Source organism: Lepidochelys olivacea (genome assembly GCF_965140295.1).
Source record: "Lepidochelys olivacea isolate rLepOli2 genome assembly, chromosome: 15".
NCBI lineage: Eukaryota > Metazoa > Chordata > Testudines > Cheloniidae > Lepidochelys > Lepidochelys olivacea.
The window spans coordinates 28,249,945-28,270,255 of record NC_140425.1 but is presented as its reverse complement, the minus strand read 5'-3'; the positions used below and the strand labels follow the sequence as shown (position 1 = coordinate 28,270,255).

The following is a 20,311-nucleotide window of genomic DNA, read 5'->3' as shown; positions in this document are numbered from 1 at the left end:
CAGCATACGTGGGCACCATTCGTAATCCATCTTGCATACAAAAGGTACTACAGAAACTACATAGTCCACACAACTTTCCTAAAGTTACGCATTGCCCACCTAGGACATTTTACAGCAGTAACATATGAACGCATGTAAATTACATATCACATCTGCCTGCCCAGGCTTGCTATTTAACTGTCATTTAATGCAGGCAACAATGCACTAAGACTCCTTCCTCACCTCCTTCCCTTCACATATATTCACATACAACCCTGCATTAAAGTTTCATCATTGTAATAAATGTTAAGAGCCATGTTTAGTAATGGAGTTACTCCAGCATTACCGCCAAGACTAGCCACTTCTGTGCTGAAGTACTACAGGATCCCCACACTTACATCTGCATGAAATGCTTTCTCAGCTTTTCTCCACACAGAATACAGCTACAGTAAGCAGCAGAAACAGCCTTTCTGCAATTTAAGAAATAACATTAGAACCATAGAATAACTGGTAAGAATGGGCTAAGGTGAATGCTTCCTGTGTAGCTTGAAAGCTTGTCTCTCTCACCAGCAGAAGTTGGTCCAATAAGAGATATTATCTCATCCACCCTACCTCCTAATAAATCTTCAATGCCAAGACTCAAACTACAATAGATTCCCTAAACAGCAACAGAAACCACAAGCTGCTAGAATCTGATCTTCTGGAAACCAAAATGCACTAATAGGAGTGAATCAGATTAAATTCAAGCTTAATATAACAAAATGTAAACCAGCATCTGGAAGAGTAATCATCAAGTGAACACCTTTTCATATGGCTTATAACGTAAATTCCCCTTCCCCAGCAAATATAGGTATAAAGTATTGCGGTTGAGATTTACAGGAGAACTAATACAGGGGATGCCAAAAGAGCTTTAATTTGGCTGTTGTATTCAAAAAACACAGTTCTATGCATAGTATTTTTTTTATTCATAATAAAATAAATTATTCTCTCTCCTAACACTGCAATAATCACCCCATAAATAAAGTTAAATAATACACTCTCCAATTGGAACAGATATCATGAGAAACTGAAAGGCTGACTAATGGACTCTAAAAAAGTTTAAGGATATTACCTACCACTGAAGCGTTTGTAGGCTTTTTTTAAATATTGCTGTTCAGCTAATTATTTCATCCCAAGCAGAATGAAAATATGCCAAAAAGAATAAATCCAAGAGCTTGTCAGAAACTGTTCAATTAAAAAAAAAATCAGAATTATCTTTTTGTACAGAAAGTAGTTTTCTCTAGAAAAAATAAATATCCTTATGCAAGTAGTTTCTCTCCTCACTGACAAGCATTGCATCCATGATCCAATGTGACGTTCTACAGCCTTACTTTCTCCAGAAAGTTATTAGCCACAGTGAGCGAAAGGAGGGCTATAGCTAGCGGATACACAACATTAATCCTTCCATGCATGGCAAATCCCAAGGCTTTCCCTCCTCAGTTACCAATCACAGGCTTCCTCTAATGCATGCCTAGGTTCATCGGATACTAGAGATAATCAGAACTGCCAGGTCTCATTCCAGCTGCAGAGCGTGTCCCTCATAGGGGAAGGCCAAGGGAAGATCATTCATTTTTATACATTTTTTTAAAAAAGGACACCTCCACCCCAATACACACCACTTCTGTCGGTGGTGAAGAGTTTGGGTTTTTTAACAGAGGTTTTTCAAATCTCCTCCTCTCTATCAGCATGACCCAGCTGGAGAGAGTCCTGCATCAGAAGCCCATTGGCTGTGATGGGGCCCGGTCCCAACCCTCTCTTAAAGCATAGCTCAGGGACACAAAGGGGTGTGGACGCATACACACAACAAAGCAAAAGCTTTCCCCCCGCATCCCAAAACAAAGCACTGGCTGGCCTCTCTGCAAAACCCTGCCGCTTCCCATCACCTGGAGCTGCTGAAATTCCTCTTCCAGCTCTCGCCACTCTCGCTGATACCTCTCCGGCTGCAGTAACATGGTGCAAGGGCAGTCAGCCCCAGCCGCCCTCAGCCTCCCCGGGAGACTCCAGAGAGCGAGAGCGATTTTCTAGCGGCTACAGCAGCGCCAGCTTCCAGCTGGTCTTAGGGCCACGTGCACGCCCTGTCCTGACGTCATCATGCGAACCCTGGGGTTGGGAGTGCTTACTGAGCACGCGCGCGCGCGCCCAGGCTCTGCTTCCCACCGGCCCCCTGGCCTACGGTAGGGGAACGGGTGCGTAGCGCTGCTGCCGCCTTGCGTGGGTCTCTCTGCTGTAGCCGTGACTGTACTCTTTTGGTTGCCCTGCCCATGCACTCCGCACACAACCCGCAGGCCCGCATCTCCGCTCATGCAGGAGCCCTGCCGCTTTTCTGCTCAGAGCAGCCCCCGCTTCCAACCTCGGCTAAACCTGCAGCCTGTCGTTGCCACCCCAGCCAAGGTCAACTGAGATCTTCCCAAGGACACTGTGCACTTGGAGATTTATTGTTTCTTTTCCAGCAATAGATAAAAAAAGTGCAATTATTGCATATGATAATTCAGTTTTATCTTCTGGAGCATAGGTGTGCATTGGCACTTCAGGGATACAAGGTAAGAGATAGGGCTGATCAAAGGGAGTCTCATTTTCACAGAGTTGTGGAAGCACCAGACTGAAAAATCATACTAGGTCATTCAGCCTGTTCCCCTGCCAGTGTGCGATTATTCCTTTCAGCACACAATATAGTATTTTAATCATTCTATAATTAAATGTACCAAACGGTAGGAACTGCATCCCTTGAGAGACTGTACATATTAACAGAGGTGACCATATTTTGCTTAGATTATTCTGTTAATGCACAGATACAGTGGTGATAGGAACAATTTAAATTCCTAATGTTGTATAGGGCCCAAATAGCTAGCCAATATTTGGACCCTTGCTGCGTTGTTTCTGTTAAGAAAAATTGATTATACGAGTCAGGTGTTTCTTTCAGAAATCCAAGCCTGCTTTCTCACTAAGTACTCTGCCCAAAAAAGCTCCCATGGCTCCCTCCCAGGGCCACAGTCACACTGCTTCTCTCCTGTTTCCTTTCTTTCTCCCTGCTTTCTCATTCCTTTCACACATATAGACAGCCATGTCAGTCCTGAAAAGTATGTACAATATTCCTTGTTGTCTTCAAGGAATAATGAGAATCAATGATCCAGTCACTAACTGTTAAATTATAATTAATTATTGCAAACATTTATAAGATACCCATCACTGTAATATCTAGGCTCACTTTACCTGTCTTAGATTAAAAGCAAAATGATCTCCTAGCATAGGAAGCAAATTCCCCATGGCTCCCACAGCTCCTCGTCTTAAAGGACAGAGATGAGGAGAACATTGACAATAGGCAGAATGCTTGGGGCACTAGAGCTGGGAGTTAGCAGGACGTCTGTACAAAGTGATGAGTCTTACAACACTTTTTGAATGTGACCAGGCTTGGGTAAATAAGGCAGGAGAGCTTCTAGCAGAAATTAATTCTCACGGAGATGGCCTACTACCAAGAATATCCTCCCCCAGCTCCCTGAAGCCTCATCTTTGTGACAGCATAGGCATTCTGGACAAACATATGTGGCATGATTGGTCCTAGCCCATTAAGTCATTGTAGATGGTGACCAGAACCTAGAATCTCACTTCAAAGTTGACTAGCAGCCAGTGCAAGGTGAGAACCTCTGGTCTTTAATGCTCCCTAGTCCACCTTGTTCAGAAGGCAGGCACCTACATCTTGCACAAGTTGAGGCTTCTGAGTTGCCTACTTGATTAGTCTCAGGTAGAAGGCATTGCTGCCTTCTAGTACTAGAAGGGACACAGGCCTGGATAACTGTGATGAGCTCTGCATCAAAAGGAACAGTCACAATCTTTTGGTCAGCTAAAAGAAGGTGTTTCTCAGCACTGTTGCTATCTGAGAATCCAGGAGCAGAGATGAGTCTATAAGACCCTGATATTCCAAAGCCCTTTGAGAATGGGTGGTCAGACTTTAAAATGCTTTCTCCTATCAATCACCATCACTTCCATCTTATCCACATTGAGTCAAAAGGTTTTCCAGGTCCCTATCTCAGCCAGATATTAAGAGGATATGAAACAGTTCTGTCTGGGCTGTAGGAAACTAGGCAGACTTGAACCATCAATGTATTGATGGGCATTGTAACCCATACTACCTCACAGTCTTTCCCCAGTAGTTTCACTTTAATGTTGACCAATAAGAATGACATGACTGAGAGCTCTAAAAAAGGCAGAGAAGTCTCCCATCACCACCATCTGGGATATCTCTGACAGGAACAAGCAGAACCACTTTGAAGTGATTCCCTCTGCCCTTGCTAGGTACTTGCAGTTCTGTCCATTGTCCCAAGCAGATCACCAACCAGTGAGACGCAGCCAGGACCAGGTCTGAAATGGCTGGTGTCTCTCTCATAAAAGGGCATTATTAATCTCCAACAATAATGGACCCAGACATTCTCCACTTGTTTGCACATCTCTCCAAGAGAATCTAAGCATCCAAATAGGGCAATGGCTGAAACTCAGGAAGGATGGTGCATTTCCTTCCCTCCTGCCGTGACACTTCTATGGCTCCTGAGAGGTCATCTGAACTATCATTCTCTGCAAAGTAGATTGACTGTTCCTCATAGTGAGAAACAGTCAATTCTAAAACTGACTGGGGGCTATCAAGGCTGGTCAGTCATTTTACCACTTGTAAGCTGATGGGACTCTGTTGGATGAGAAGATAAAATTCTTAGGCTCGAAACATAGCCATTGCATATAAATATGCTGTAGATACATGTTTAAATTAGATTATCAGATCTATCAAGGGTCATCTGCTAGTGATACTTCAGACTGTTCCCCTCTTATTTAATCTGTCATTAGTCAAACCCATAATGATGCTGTGGAAAGGAAAGGGCATCTGGGCATTATGTCTATGGAAAGAATATTGTTGCAGTTCCCTCCAGGCCATCTATTTGCTTTCAGATAAGTAGGATAGTTTTAACTCCCTGAGAGTTTTTAATCAAACAACACCCTACATTCTCTGAGAGCAGAACATCCAAACACTGGATACAGACACATCAGCGGGCAAACAGATAACAGTGAAGGGAAGAGGAATTTGGCCAAGGATACCAAGGCAAACCCAAGGCAAACCTTATGAATAGTGCATTGGGATCTTTTATGTGGTTCAAAAAACCTACAGTTTATACAGAGTGCTACTCTAGTATACTATTTTTGACAAATCATATGATTTTAGAAAAAAATTATAAGGTTTGACAATCACATTTTAGATCACAACCACACATTAATATTTACTTGTGTACATGTTAAAAATATTCTGATTCACCATAAGGATGGAATACTCCCTACTGGCAAAAGTAGAGCACAGGATCAGGTCCAAGAGGTGAATATAGCTGGACCACTTGGTAACAGTGACCATAATATAATTAAATTTAACATCCCTGTGGTGGTGGGGAAAACACCACAGCGGCCTAACACTGTAACATTTAATTTCAGAAACGGGAACTACACAAATGGGGAGGTTAGTTAAACAGAAATTAAAAGGTACAGCACAAAAAGTAAAATCCCTGCAAACTGCATGGAAACATTTTAAAAACATTATAATAGAGGCTCAACTTAAATGTATACCCCTAATTAAAAAACATTTAAAAGAGCCACCATGGCTAAACAACAAAGTAAAAGAAGCAGTGAGAGGCAAAAAGGCATCCTTTAAAAAGTGGAAGTTAAATCCTAGTAAGGAAAATAGAAAGGAGCATAAACTCTGGCAAATGAAGTGTAAAAATATAATTAGGATGGCCAAAAAAGAATTTGAAGAACAGCTAGCCAAAGACTCAAGAAGTAATAGCAAAAAAAATTTTAAGTACATCAGAAGCAGGAAGCCTGCCAAACAACCAGTGGGGCCACTGAACAATCGAGATGCTAAAGGCGCACTCAAGGATGATAAGGCCATTGCGGAGAAACTAAATGAATTATTTGCATCAGTCTTCACGGTTGAGGATGTGACGGAGAATCCCAAACCTGAGCCATTCTTTTTAGGTGACAAATCTTAGGAACTGTCCCAGATTGAGGTGTCATTAGAGGAGGTTTTGGAACAAATTGATAAACTAAACAGTAATGAGTCACCAGGACCAGATGGTATTCACCCAAGAGTTCAGAAGGAACTCAGATGTGAAATTGCAGGACTACTAACTGTAATCTGTAACCTGTCATTTAAATCAGCTTCTGTATCAAATGACTGGAGGATAGCTAATGTGACACCAATTTTTAAAAAGGGCTCCAGAGGTGACCCCGGCAATTACAGGCCGGTAAACCTGACTTCAGTATCGGGCAAACTGGTTGAAGCTTTAGTAAAGATCAAAATTGTCAGACACATAGATGAACATAATTTGTTGGGGAACAGCCAACATGATTTTTATAAAGGGAAATCATGCCTCACCAATCTAGTAGAATTCTTTGAGGGGGTCAACAAACATGTGGACAAGGGAGATCCAGTGGATATAGGGTATTTAGATTTTCAGAAAGCCTTTGACAAGGTCCCTCACCAAAGGCTCTTAAGCAAAGTAAGCAGTCATGGGATAAGAGGGAAGGTTCTCTCATGGATTGGTAACTGGTTAAAAGGTAGGAAACAACGGGTAGGAATAAATGGTCAGTTTTCAGAATGGAGAGCAGTGAATAGTGGTGTCCCCCAGGGGTCTGTACTGGGCCCTGTCCTATTTAACACATTCATAAATGATCTAGAAAAAGGGGTAAACAGTGAGGTGGCAAAATTTGCAGATGATACAAAACTACTAAAGATAGTTAAGTCCCAGGCAGACTATAAAGAGCTACAAAAGGATCTCTCAAAACTGGGTGACTGGGAAACAAAATGGCAGATGAAATTCAATGATGATAAATGCAAAGTAATGCACACTGAAAAATATAATCCCAGTTACATATAAAATGATGGGGTCTGAATTAGCTGTTACCACTCAAGAAAGAGATCTTGGAGTCATTGTGGATAGTTTTCTGAATACATCCACTCAATGTGCAGCAGCAGTCTAAAACACGAACAGAATGTTGCGAATCATTAAAAAAGGGATAGATAATATGATAGAAAATATCATATTGCCTCTCTATAAATCCATGATATGCCCACATCTTGAATACTGCATGCAGATGTGATTGCCCCATCTCAAAAAAGAAATATTGGAATTGGAAAAGGTTCAGAAAAGGGCAACAAAAATGATTAGGGGTATGGAACAGCTGCTGTATGAGAGATTAATAAGACTGGTTTCAGAGTGGGACTTTTCATCTTGGAAAAGAGACGACTAAGGCGTGATATGATAGAGGTCTATAAAATCATGACTGGTGTGGAGAAAGTAAATAAGGAAGTGTTATTTACTCCTTCTCATAACACAAGAACTAGGGGTCACCAAATTAAATTAATAGGCAGCAGGTTAAAACAAAAGGAAATATTTTTTCAGACAATGCACAGTCAACCTGTGGAACTCCTTGCCAGAGGACTATAGGTCAAGGTCAAGACAATAACAGGGTTCAAAAAAGAACTAGATAAATTCATAGACGATAGGTCCATCAATGGCTATTAGCCAGGATGGGCAGAGATGGTGTCCCTAGCCTCTGTTTGCCAGAAGCTGGGAATGGGCAATGGGATAGATCACTTGATGATTGCCTGTTCTGCTCATTCCCTTTGGGGCACCTAGCATTGGCCTCTGTTGGAAGACAGGATACTGGGCTAGATGTACCTTTGATCTGACCCAGTATGGCTGTTCTTATGTTCAAAATATTTTTCTTCCTTGTCTGACAATAATCCCTCCACCTCAGCTTATTTATCCTTCAAAGAAGCCCTGTTCTCACAAGCTTAAAACCATACTGTTCCAGATAATAGAAAAACAAACAATCTAACAGACTAGTGAGGTCCCTTGATGTGGCATGTTAGAGGTCAGATGGCTGTCTTGAACGGATCCATTGGGGGGGAGCATGTATTACCAATGTGTTCCTTCCCTGCAGCATATCTGCAGTGACAAAGCCATAATGCAACTACTTGTGCCCCCAGAGCCAGTGATGATGCATTCTCCAAAGTGTGTGTCCATGGTGTCTCGATGAGTTGGGTACATGGGGTTGGTTGGGTGTACACAACCTCCTCTGCACTAGCTAGTGTCTGTAGTACAGTGTCTGGAGGCTAGTGTCTGGTGCTGAGTCCATCATCTACTTCCAGAACGCTTATATTCCACTCCCATTACTCCAGCCACCAAACCTAGAGTGCCAAAATTGCTCACATATAGAATCATAGAATCATAGAATATCAGGGTTGGAAGGGACCCCAGAAGGTCATCTAGTCCAACCCCCTGCTCAAAGCAGGACCAATTCCCAGTTAAATAATCCCAGCCAGGGCTTTGTCAAGCCTGACCTTAAAAACCTCTAAGGAAGGAGATTCTACCACCTCCCTAGGTAACGCATTCCAGTGTTTCACTACCCTCTTAGTGAAAAAGTTTTTCCTAATATCCAATCTAAACCTCCCCCACTGCAACTTGAGACCATTACTCCTCGTTCTGTCATCTGCTACCATTGAGAACAGTCTAGAGCCATCCTCTTTGGAACCCCCTTTCAGGTAGTTGAAAGCAGCTATCAAATCCCCCCTCATTCTTCTCTTCTGCAGGCTAAACAATCCCAGCTCCCTCAGCCTCTCCTCATAACTCATGTGTTCCAGTCCCCTAATCATTTTTGTTGCCCTTCGCTGGACTCTCTCCAATTTATCCACATCCTTCTTGAAGTGTGGGGCCCAAAACTGGACACAGTACTCCAGATGAGGCCTCACCAATGTCGAATAGAGGGGAACGATCACGTCCCTCGATCTGCTCGCTATGCCCCTACTTATACATCCCAAAATGCCATTGGCCTTCTTGGCAACAAGGGCACACTGCTGACTCATATCCAGCTTCTCGTCCACTGTCACCCCTAGGTCCTTTTCCGCAGAACTGCTGCCTAGCCATTCGGTCCCTAATCTGTAGCTGTGCATTGGGTTCTTCCATCCTAAGTGCAGGACCCTGCACTTATCCTTATTGAACCTCATCAGATTCCTTTTGGCCCAATCTTCCAATTGGTCTAGGTCCTTCTGTATCCTATCCCTCCCCTCCAGCGTATCTACCACTCCTCCCAGTTTAGTATCATCCGCAAATTTGCTGAGAGTGCAATCCACACCATCCTCCAGATCATTTATGAAGATATTGAATAAAACCGGCCCCAGGACCGACCCTTGGGGCACTCCACTTGATACCGGCTGCCAACTAGACATGGAGCCATTGATCACTACCCGTTGAGCCCGACAATCTAGCCAGCTTTCTACCCACCTTATAGTGCATTCATCCAGCCCATACTTCCTTAACTTGGTGACAAGAATACTATGGGAGACCGTGTCAAAAGCTTTGCTAAAGTCAAGAAACAATACATCCACTGCTTTCCCTTCATCCACAGAACCAGTAATCTCATCATAAAAGGCGATTAGATTAGTCAGGCATGACCTTCCCTTGGTGAATCCATGCTGGCTGTTCCTGATCACTTTCCTCTCATGCAAGTGCTTCAGGATTGATTCTTTGAGGACCTGCTCCATGATTTTTCCAGGGACTGAGGTGAGGCTGACTGGCCTGTAGTTCCCAGGATCTTCCTTCTTCCCTTTTTTAAAGATTGGCACTACATTAGCCTTTTTCCAGTCATCCGGGACTTCCCCGGTTCGCCACGAGTTTTCAAAGATAATGGCCAGTGGCTCTGCAATCACAGCCGCCAATTCCTTCAGCACTCTCGGATGCAACTCGTCCGGCCCCATGGACTTGTGCACGTCCAGCTTTTCTAAATAGTCCCTAACCGCCTCTATCTCCACAGAGGGCTGGCCATCTCTTCCGCATTTTGTGATGCCCAGCGCAGCAGTCTGAGAGCTGACCTTGTTAGTGAAAACAGAGGCAAAAAAAGCATTGAGTACATTAGCTTTTTCCACATCCTCTGTCACTAGGTTGCCTCCCTCATTCAGTAAGGGGCCCACACATTCCTTGGCTTTCTTCTTGTTGCCAACATACCTGAAGAAACCCTTCTTGTTACTCTTGACATCTCTGGCTAGCTGCAGCTCCAGGTGCGATTTGGCCCTCCTGATAACATTCCTACATGCCCGAGCAATATTTTTATACTCTTCCCTGGTCATATGTCCAACCTTCCACTTCTTGTAAGCTTTTTTATGTTTAAGATCCGCTAGGATTTCACCATTAAGCCAAGCTGGTCGCCTGCCATATTTACTATTCTTTCGACTCATCGGGATGGTTTGTCCCTGTAACCTCAACAGGGATTCCTTGAAATACAGCCAGCTCTCCTGGACTCCTTTCCCCTTCAAGTTAGTCCCCCAGGGGATCCTGGCCATCCGTTCCCTGAGGGAGTCGAAGTCTGCTTTCCTGAAGTCCAGGGTCCTTATCCTGCTGCTTACCTTTCTTCCCTGCGTCAGGATCCTGAACTCAACCAACTCATGGTCACTGCCTCCCAGATTCCCATCCACTTTTGCTTCCCCCACTAATTCTACCCGGTTTGTGAGCAGCAGGTCAAGAAAAGCGCCCCCCCTAGTTGGCTCCTCTAGCACTTGCGCCAGGAAATTGTCCCCTACGCTTTCCAAAAACTTCCTGGATTGTCTATGCACCGCTGTATTGCTCTCCCAGCAGATATCAGGAAAATTAAAGTCACCCATGAGAATCAGGGCATGCGATCTAGTAGCTTCCGTGAGCTGCCGGAAGAAAGCCTCATCCACCTCATCCCCCTGGTCCGGTGGTCTATAGCAGACTCCCACCACTACATCACTCTTGTTGCACACACTTCTAAACTTAATCCAGAGACACTCAGGTTTTTCTGCAGTTTCGTACCGGAGCTCTGAGCAGTCATACTGCTCCCTTACATACAGTGCTACTCCCCCACCTTTTCTGCCCTGCCTGTCCTTCCTGAACAGTTTATAACCATCCATGACAGTACTCCAGTCATGTGAGTTATCCCACCAAGTCTCTGTTATTCCGATCACGTCATAGTTCCTTGACATCACCAGGACCCTTATATCCCCTTTATTTCTCCACCCCACTGCTCTATTCATGGTAGGAGATATAATTTAGCCTCTTGTGTGTTTTGCACACTATACTCCTTAGCAAATGTTTCAATCAATCATGGTTTGAGAGGTATGCAACATTTTGTAAAATGTAAAAATTTAGTCAGTGTATTTTGGGATTAGCTGGTTTCATACATATTTCCTTATTTTCTGGCATGTGGAATTGTTTGTATATTGTCCAGTATCAGCAACTGTTTCTTATCTCTGTGGCTTTTGATAAGTTTGATACTGCATGTTCTCATCTATATACGTTTATTATGCCTTTTGCTATGGAAAACACAATGGTATTGTCTTTTAACCTGTAAAAAGAGCACTCAAATAAGTTGTTGGGGGATAAGTAGTTAGGCCATAGTACTTCTCACTGCTGCTGGTTGAAAAAAAAGTGGGGAGGGGGAGTTTTGGAACTTTTCAAAGGACATACCATTGTTTTGGAGGACACACAATTGCTTTTGCAGAGTAAAAGTTTAGGAAAATAAACTCTTTTTCTGCCATTATTTTCAGTTAATTAAAGATCCAATCAGTTTATGTCACATTGGTAGGCACAATGTGATCAGTGAGAACCCTTGTTTTGTTTGCTTGCTCTCCCCTGCATCCTTGTGAGTTCAGTCATAAGGCTGTTCTCTGCTCTGAAAACCAGTAACCCAACCTTTCCTCAATACAGACATTCCTGTCCCAACAACATTGTCTTCCCAACCAGCTGGTCAAGCACAGCCACTTGGTCATAGGGACGTTCAAATTCCCTGACAATTTTCATTCCATCTAAAACCTTCTCAAAGCTATCCACACAGGGCCTTTCCAAACCAAAGTCAGTGGATCTATACACCTCAGAAAGACTCTGGCAGTTAGGAACTGAAACAAGTCTCCCAAACAAACTGTTGCTTTCTCCATACAGTGATTCACCCTGAGTTAATTCAATCAAATCACTTCCACATCCATCAGTTGCAGTGAACTGCTTGCAAAACCTACCCTGAAGATTTTTCTCTTCAGGAATCTTTCTAAGCAACAACCCATTTTTCACAGAAATTCTGCCCTTACCCTTTTCACCTAGGTCTTGCTCTAAAGGAATATTTTCCTGAGCAACAACACTCTTCCTGGGTTTCCCTTAAATCCAGAATCACCTCTGTGCCATCAGGAGGATTTTCACAAAACCCCCTTTCAGGTAAACTGCTAGTCTTCATAGTCACAAGATTAGAAGCATTCTCTTCCTTGTTGCAAGTTTCCACACTGTCAGTGGGTAACATAGTCAAATCACCTTCATGCTTTCCTTGTGTCCTTTCAATGATATCAACGTGATCAGACAAAGTTGTCATATCTTTCCCCAGCAACATACTAGCAACAGGCAAAATAGAAGCACCAGAATCGCTTGGTCTCTGGGAGCTATTTATGATATTAACTGGATGCAACCTAGTTACAATGTCATCATCCCTAGCAGACACAAATTTAGGACCACTTCCTTCCTGGGCTTTAGTTGTATCCAGAATCAACTCTGGGTCATCTGATAAATTTTCAACCATCATAGGCAGACAGGCTTCTTCTGTCTGCTTTACAGACAGAAAAGAGCTGGAGAAACATTCCCCTTTAACAGACAGGCTTAAGATATCCTTTCCTTTGTCCCAGCACACATGGCTGTTCACGGACAATTGCTTGGAGATTGGAGTAGCTCCCTTCATAGGCAAGTCATTACCCCTAACAGACACAGAAACATTTCCTTCACTGTCACAATTCTCCACACTGGTAATAGTTAAGGTGTAGGGATACTCATGTTCCACTAACCTTGCCTTCCCAAACTGCTGATTAGACAAAGCCATCAGCTCAGAAGGCTGCTTATGCTCATCTAAACTCTCTTTGCCTTTCCCTCCCTTAACAGATAAACTGCTGTTTTCCACAAATAGTGTCATATTACACAGAGCTATTTTAAGCACATCACTTTTACCTGGGTCACACTTAACTTTTCCAAGCTTTACTAGCCAACAATGTATCACTCACCAAGAATGTACCCCTTCCTTCCTCTGTTAGGGCTTTAACCTGATCACCAATTTTAATTTGCTCTAGAGAAACATCTTCCTGAGCCTCATCTAATGCCAGATTCACTTCTGAGATACCAGACAGACACTCAGAAATTTCTTCCACATATGCACTGCCTCTTTGCACAGATAAACAGCCATCTTCCTTAGACAAACATCCATAGGCAAATCCTTGCCCCTAGTAGACACAGGTTCAGGATTATTTCTTTCCCATGACTGGTTTATGTCATCAACTTGACTGAACAAAGCTTTAATATCATCCCCAGTCAAAAGATCCTTAGGCAATAACTTTCTAACACCAGCTATAACTTCATGTTTAACACCATTCCATTCAAAATGGATTCTGGTTAAGGGCACACTTACAGTAAACTCATAGAGGATTACAATAGTCACACTCTTATTTGCTAAATAATCTTCCTCTTTAACAAGATCTGCTTTAACAAGTGTGATGTTAGAAGCTGTAATTTGCCCTAAACAGCTTTTACCGTTGACTTTTACGTTCTCTGCACAAGTTATGGGGTTACTTCACCTGAGCTCACTGTAAAAGCGTTTACATAAAAGATGGCAGTGTTGAGGTAAATTTGGTTACACACAGACAACTGCTTAGAGTCAAACACATACCAACATTGTTACAAACTGGATAGATTCTATCCCCATCTTTGCTGTTGAGAGGAGTTGGTTTTTCAGGATGATACAATTCCTGTTGTTCCTTTATTCTCTTGAGTAGGACTTTAAGTCTGTCCACTTTTGCCTTAGCTTCTAGTTCCTGCAATCGAATATATGCCATTTTTCGTTTGTGTTCAAAACACAGACGTTCTCTTTCAGCAACTTCTCCTTCCAAATCAGCTATTTTTTGCTTTTGTTCAAGTTCTAGGTGCTGGTTTCTCACTGCAAGCATTTTTGCTGGGTCTGCTTCCTTATCACTGGCAATTAATAGATTTTTCAGTTTCTGCTCTGGGGCCTTTTGCATAAAATACAACCCTCTCTGTAAGCACATTTCTACCAGGTTTTTCTGTCAGGATCTCGATCACGGGTCACTCACCGTAACTGATTTTTAACCCTTAAACTCCCCAATATCAACATTAAATTTTGACAAGCATGTGGTTCTGATCCAAAAACCCAATTAACCTGTGGTAATGTGCATCCAAGCACAACTACACCACTGTGACCGGGGTCCTAGTGAAGAGCCAGCTATGGTCACTCAATTAGGGTGAACTGCAAAAAATGGGGCAGCCAAACCCCAAAAAGCTGGTGGATATTCCCATAGTTAGGTTTACCAAGCCAGCATAAAACAGCTTCTTTATTACCTTACTGGTTACTCAGAAGTCCAAACAACACAGTTCCCTTAAAGTGATCCAGCCTCAGGCCTCCATTCAGGTACCCATGTCAAATATGATGAAAATTTCTGTAAATCTTATTTCATCACATTAAAAGGGGTTCTACCAATCCCAAAGGATCGGACACATTACCTCCCAGGTTAATGAATGCTTCAGATCTTACCCAAATACACGCTACAGCCAATTCTTATTAACTAAACTAAAATGTATTAAAAAACTAAAGAGAGAATATTGTTAAAAGATCAATATACATACGGACATGAGTTCAATTTGTTGAGGTTCAGATTCACAGCAGAGATGGTGAGCTTTGCAGTTGCAAAGAGTTCCTTTAGAATTCAGTTCATAGGTCATAGTCCACTGTCCAAATCTCATATTCAGGGCATACCGGCATAACTGGGACCTCAGCCTTGCGATTCAAACTTCCCCTGATGAAGTCTAAGCAGATCTGAGATGACAGAATCAGGACCCAAGTATCTTTTATACAATTTCATGTCCTCTTTGACAAGTTGGGATTTCCTCACAGAACAAAAGGTAATTAGGATGACTTTGAAGGAGGTCCATCACCAGTACTTAGCTATACGAATTAACATAAGGCCATATGCTTTTTCCTCCACCATTCACAGTACATTTCAAAGAGAGATGAACACTGAGATATCCCATGTTTACAATTCATTTAAATGCTAGGATCTTCTTTTGACTTCTGAATTATCAGAATGCAGCAAGGACAAGGGACTGTTTATTACATTGTTGACCCTACTCATACATATGTAAATACACAAAAACACAAACATTATCTCCCCACATGTCTTCTGTGGGTTATTTATTTTTCAGGATGTTTAACCCTTTCTAGCCATGTGTCACAGGTGGTTATTATACAACTGTGAACAAGAACTTTTAAAAACTAGCTGTTGTTCACTTAACTGTGTGTGCCATTCACTTAACTGCGTGCGCAAACAGAGCAGAAGCAGGCTCTTAGTATCATTCTTGGGTTTCTGCCCTGTGTCATATTTTTGGAGCTCTGTTAAATATTTGTCAGGCTGCTAGCCAGTCTTTTACTAGATCAGGTCCTTAAGGAAAAAACACACACAAAAGCAGGATATTATGCTCTTTCCTCAACTAAGGAAGATGCAGAGAATATAATATTATTTGGGGAGCCACCAGATGGCGCTATTATGTATGCTTTTTACATTTTCTGTTACTTCTTTAACATGTGAGCAGAAAAGTTAACTCTTGAAGAAAGACTGAATTGTTGTTATTGTGAGACAGTATTTAGTGGGGAGCTCTTAAAAAGAACAAAAAAGTTTACTCTTGGTCAGAAGCTCTTGTCTGGAAGTAATTCTTATGTGTAGAAATGTTACCTACAATGATACCCACAAAAAGATTTTAAAACATATTTACACTAAAAATTGCCAATCATTAATGTATTGATTCAAAAGACTTGTATGCTCTTAAAGAGATTCATATAAAAGAATTTCACTAAACATGTATGGTTATGTGTGTGATCTGGTTACCTGTGCAGCTATTTTAAATGTATTTAATCTTGTTCACACTACAGAAGACTTCAAAAGTATGTGTAATCTCATTGTATCTACTGGAAGATTATGGGAGTTTGGATAATCTCATTATTTTAACCACATCTGTGCATATAAAACAAAACAATATGGCAGATTAAACTACCAGTAATTTTTATGGTAACAAAGAACTACAGAGTTACTAATTATGTACTTTCTTACTTTATTTTAGCAGAGGGGTTGCAGTTTTATTCCCAAACTAAGAAGATTGTATATCTTTATGATTATTTGTTCGTGCAGATTTTAACAGAACCATAATTTTGGGGCCAGCATAATCTGATGAAAGCAAAATGGCCTTGCATGACCTTAACTGTACATTTCTGAGCATTCTACATTTTAAAATTATTATTTTATGTTTTTGAGAAAACAACAACATATTCCTTGGGGAATATTTTCATAAGTAATGTTAAATATTTATAATCTCTAGTTCACACTAATTGAATTTTTAAACTGGGAATCTCCTTAGTATTTTAAATAGATTTTTCAAAAGTACCTGTGATACTTTGATGTGCAATGTAGGCTTCTAAAAGGGGTGTGTATTGGTCTGAACATTTGTGCACTTATAAATGTGTAGTTGAAAATAACAGTATGAATCAGAACTTTTCAGTGCATGATATTCAAGAAGGGGGAGGAGATGGAAGAGAGTTAGAAGGGTAGTTGGGACGTGACGCATCTCTCCCTTAAAACTTCTTGCTCCAAACAAAAAGGAGTGGGGTGGTTTCTCAAAGAATAGCTAGTTTCTAAATCTCAGACAGTTATTGTACATTATATTTTCTGTCCTGATTAATATGTACCTTAAGATAACAGTGCTTCTAGAGTAAAAGTTCCTGGTGATGAAAATGTACCTCAGAATAAAATTGTTTGCAGCTTAAACTGCTTTCTCCCTCACTAAAATATACTTCAGAAAACTGTTTTTCTTTTTTGTTTTTCTTGTTTTCCTTAGCTGACCTGCAGACCTACATATACCTGATCAAAAATATCAAAGCATTGTGGCTCCACTGCTAACTACCTGACTAAAATTTACCTCAGAATCAAAGTGTTTGTGGGTTAAATTTCCATCACCCAGCAAACATTTATCTGAGGGAAAATGTCCTCCTTCTCAACCTACTGACTAAGCTTTACTTCAGAATCAATTAGTTATGGGTTTCAGCTCTCCTCTCTAACTGAACTTTACCTCAGAATAAAAATATTTTTTGGCTAAACTACTCCCTCATTAACATTTACCACCTGAGAAAAAAACATGTTTGTAGGTTAAACTGCCATCTGAATTAACCTTTACCTGAGATAAAGTGTTTTGTCATTTAAATTCTTCCCCTGCCTTGACACAATTTACCTCATAATAAAAGTTGTTTGGGCTTTCTTGGGGTTTACTTGACAATTACTGATGTCAAAACAGGACTTGGCTTAAGTGCCCCTTCTCCTCCATTTTTACTTTTAATTTTTGGTAAACTCAGCAAAATGTACCAGTACAGTACAGTTCTGCTCCATGTGCCAGGATAAGACTTGGGAGTTTAGAGATTCCTGTGTGAACGTATCTCACCCAATACAGGCATGATTAATAAAGTTCATAGGAACTTCTTTGCTCTCAGGACTCAGTCAAGTGGCTGAAGCACAGAAGCCATGCTTGTCATGCAGCAAAGAGCTTACACAGAGCCTTTCTGCAGCTTCTTTGAAAGCTTCTCTCTCTCTCCAACGGAAGTTGGTCCAATAAAAGATATTACCTTAGCCACATTGTCTCTCTCATAGTCGATGTGTCTCTCTTAGGCCTGTATCAGGTACTCTTCAAAGATTAGACAAGCTGAAATTTCAAGAGCAATTCAGTGGCAATGAAGAGATGGGAGAGGGGATAGCTCAGTGGTTTGAACATTGGCCTGTTAAATCCAGGGTTGTGAGCTCAATCCTTGAGGGGGCCATTTAGGGATATGGGGCAAAAATCTATGGGGATTGGGCAGGGGGTTGGACTAGATGATCTTCTGAGGTGTCTCTTCCAACCCTGATATTTGGGGGAAGGGATAGCTCAGTGGTTTGAGCATTGGCCTGCTAAACCCAGGGTTGTGAGTTCAATCCTGAAGGGGGCCATTTAGGGATCGGGGGGCAAAAATTGGGGATTGGTCCTGCTTTGAGCAGGGGTTGGACTACATGACCTCCTGAGGTCCCTTCCAACCCTGATATTCTATGAAGAAATTTTCAGGAGAAAAATAACCCTCTCATTGTACTGAACATTAGTTGTATTAGGATTTGGCAGTGATTGAAATGAGATTATGATTCCAATAGACCACCACAGATATCTATTAATAGGAGGATACATTATGGTAGTAGTGGAGAGAGAGGGAAGGGCCCAAAACCCTCTGCAAGGAAGGAATCAAGGAGTAGTCCACTCCACTTTATAGCAGAGAACTGCTGCGGAGACTGAAATAAGAGAATGTCCATTGTGGGTTTCTAAAAGGGGCATGTATGGGTCTGAACATTTATGTAGTACTGATGAGGTGTTGATAGAATAAATGTGAGTTAGAACATCTTAATCCACTGCATTTGTTTGGGGGAGGAGGGAAGAGAGGCAGGAGAGAGGACAATAGTTTGGATTGGCAGTTGGGGTTTGACCGTGGTTTTGGATCAATTATTGCTCTGCATATCTCCATTAAAGATTCTTCTCAAAGAGCAGCCAGTTTCTAAAAGCCAAACAGGTGTTTGTGCATTACATTTTCTGATCTGATTAACATTTACCTCAGGATAACAGTGTTTCTACTTTAAAACTCCCTGGTGATAGAAATGTACCTCAGAATAAAATTGTTTGTGGTTTAAATAATTGTCTCCCTCACTAAAATATACTTCAAAACACTATTTGTGTTGTTTTGTGGAGTTCTTTGCTTAACTGATCTGCTGACTGACACTGATGTGTGAAATCAAAACATTGTGGTTCTCTTGCTAACTACCTGACTAAAATTTACCTCAGAACCAAAGTGTTCATGGCTTAGACTCCCAACTCCCACCAAAAATTTACCTGAGGGAAAAAAGTCCCCCACTTCAAACTACTGACTGAATTTTACCTCAGAATAAATTATTATGGGTTTGCACTCCCCTCTCTGATGGAAGTATACCTTGTAATAAAAATGTTGCTTGGATAAACTTCCCATTTGTTAAGTATCAGAGGGGTAGCCATGTTAGTCTGGATCTGTAAAAGCGGCAAAGAGTCCTGTGGCACCTTACAGACTAATAGACGTATTGGAGCATAAGCTTTCGTGGGTGATACCCACTTCGTCAGATGCATGTAGTGGAAATTTCCAGAGGCAGGTATAAATATGCGACTCTTTGCCGCTTTCCCATTTGTTAACATTTACAAGGGAATAGGTATTTTGTATCTAAATGCTTCACTGTCCTGACTGTAATCTCCATTACAATAACCATTGTTTAAATTAAATTTTTTTTTTAATCTTGGGATCAAAGTTTTGTGGGTTTTCACAACCTTTAAAAAATACAGAAATAACTCATCTATTTAAAGAAAAAGTATAATTCTGGCTGCCAGAGTCAGACAGCATAACTGTTCAGCATTTTTGTGCAAGGTTGTAGCACCTGTCACCCTGTCACATAATCCTTACATTGCCTACGGAATTATCGCATCATTCTAGGCATACTATCCTGATTGGAAGGAAAGATAGGAAGAATAGGAAGAGGCCAATATGGCTTCATCAGGAGCTCTTTAATGACCTTAAATCAAAAAGGAATCCTACAAAAAGTGGAAACGTGGACAAATTGTAAGAAGTACAAAAGAACAGATTTAAAATTTTGATTAAAGTTAATGTTTAAAATCAAATTTACACAAGTTTAGAAGGAAGGTACTGTACATCTGGGGTCAGGCGTGGGTTATGAGGGGTTACAAGTGTCAGTTACACGATTCATAAGATATATACATAGTACATAACAATCATAGATCCAGACTGGGGCACAGGAGTTTTTAAAAACTCAGTGGATAAGTGATCTCGGGTACGCCACCCATAGAATATATTTAGAGTCCAAGTCAGTATTGGTGTAGTAAATAAGTACATGGGTGGGGTGCATCTCTTGGTTCATCAGGGAAGGAAGTGGGTTATTTCGCTGACCGACGTTTCTCATTTACTCAACCTGGTACTGATGGCGTCCCGTGATGTGCTTGGTGCATATGTCTCTGGACCACCTGATGGTGTTGGACACCATGAGCTGTCTCATGAGCCGGGTCTAGCGTCAACCGACTCTGCACGCTTTCAGCACTGTCTCATTGTGGGGGTCCCACGC

General features: G+C 41.6%; 2 protein-coding genes across 5 annotated transcripts in view; one reads left to right on the top strand and one right to left on the bottom strand.

Moving 5' to 3' along the window:
- TMEM120B (transmembrane protein 120B) overlaps window positions 1-2,153 on the bottom strand; it is a 41,248-nt gene extending 39,095 nt beyond the window's left edge. For 2 of the 4 annotated variants that reach the window (XM_084649380.1, XM_084649381.1), the window contains exon 1: window positions 1,902-2,128. In XM_084649380.1, the coding sequence (XP_084505506.1) occupies window positions 1,902-1,970 (69 nt within the window). In that variant the 5' untranslated portion in view covers window positions 1,971-2,128. Of the gene's footprint in view, window positions 1-1,901 lie in introns of all 4 variants that reach the window. The other 2 variants (XR_014714269.1, XM_084649382.1) reach the window with 2 other exon arrangements.
- The window catches only part of MORN3 (MORN repeat containing 3), a 67,226-nt gene that overhangs the window by 14,005 nt on the left and 32,910 nt on the right, over window positions 1-20,311 (top strand). The gene's annotated exons all lie outside the window — the stretch shown is intronic.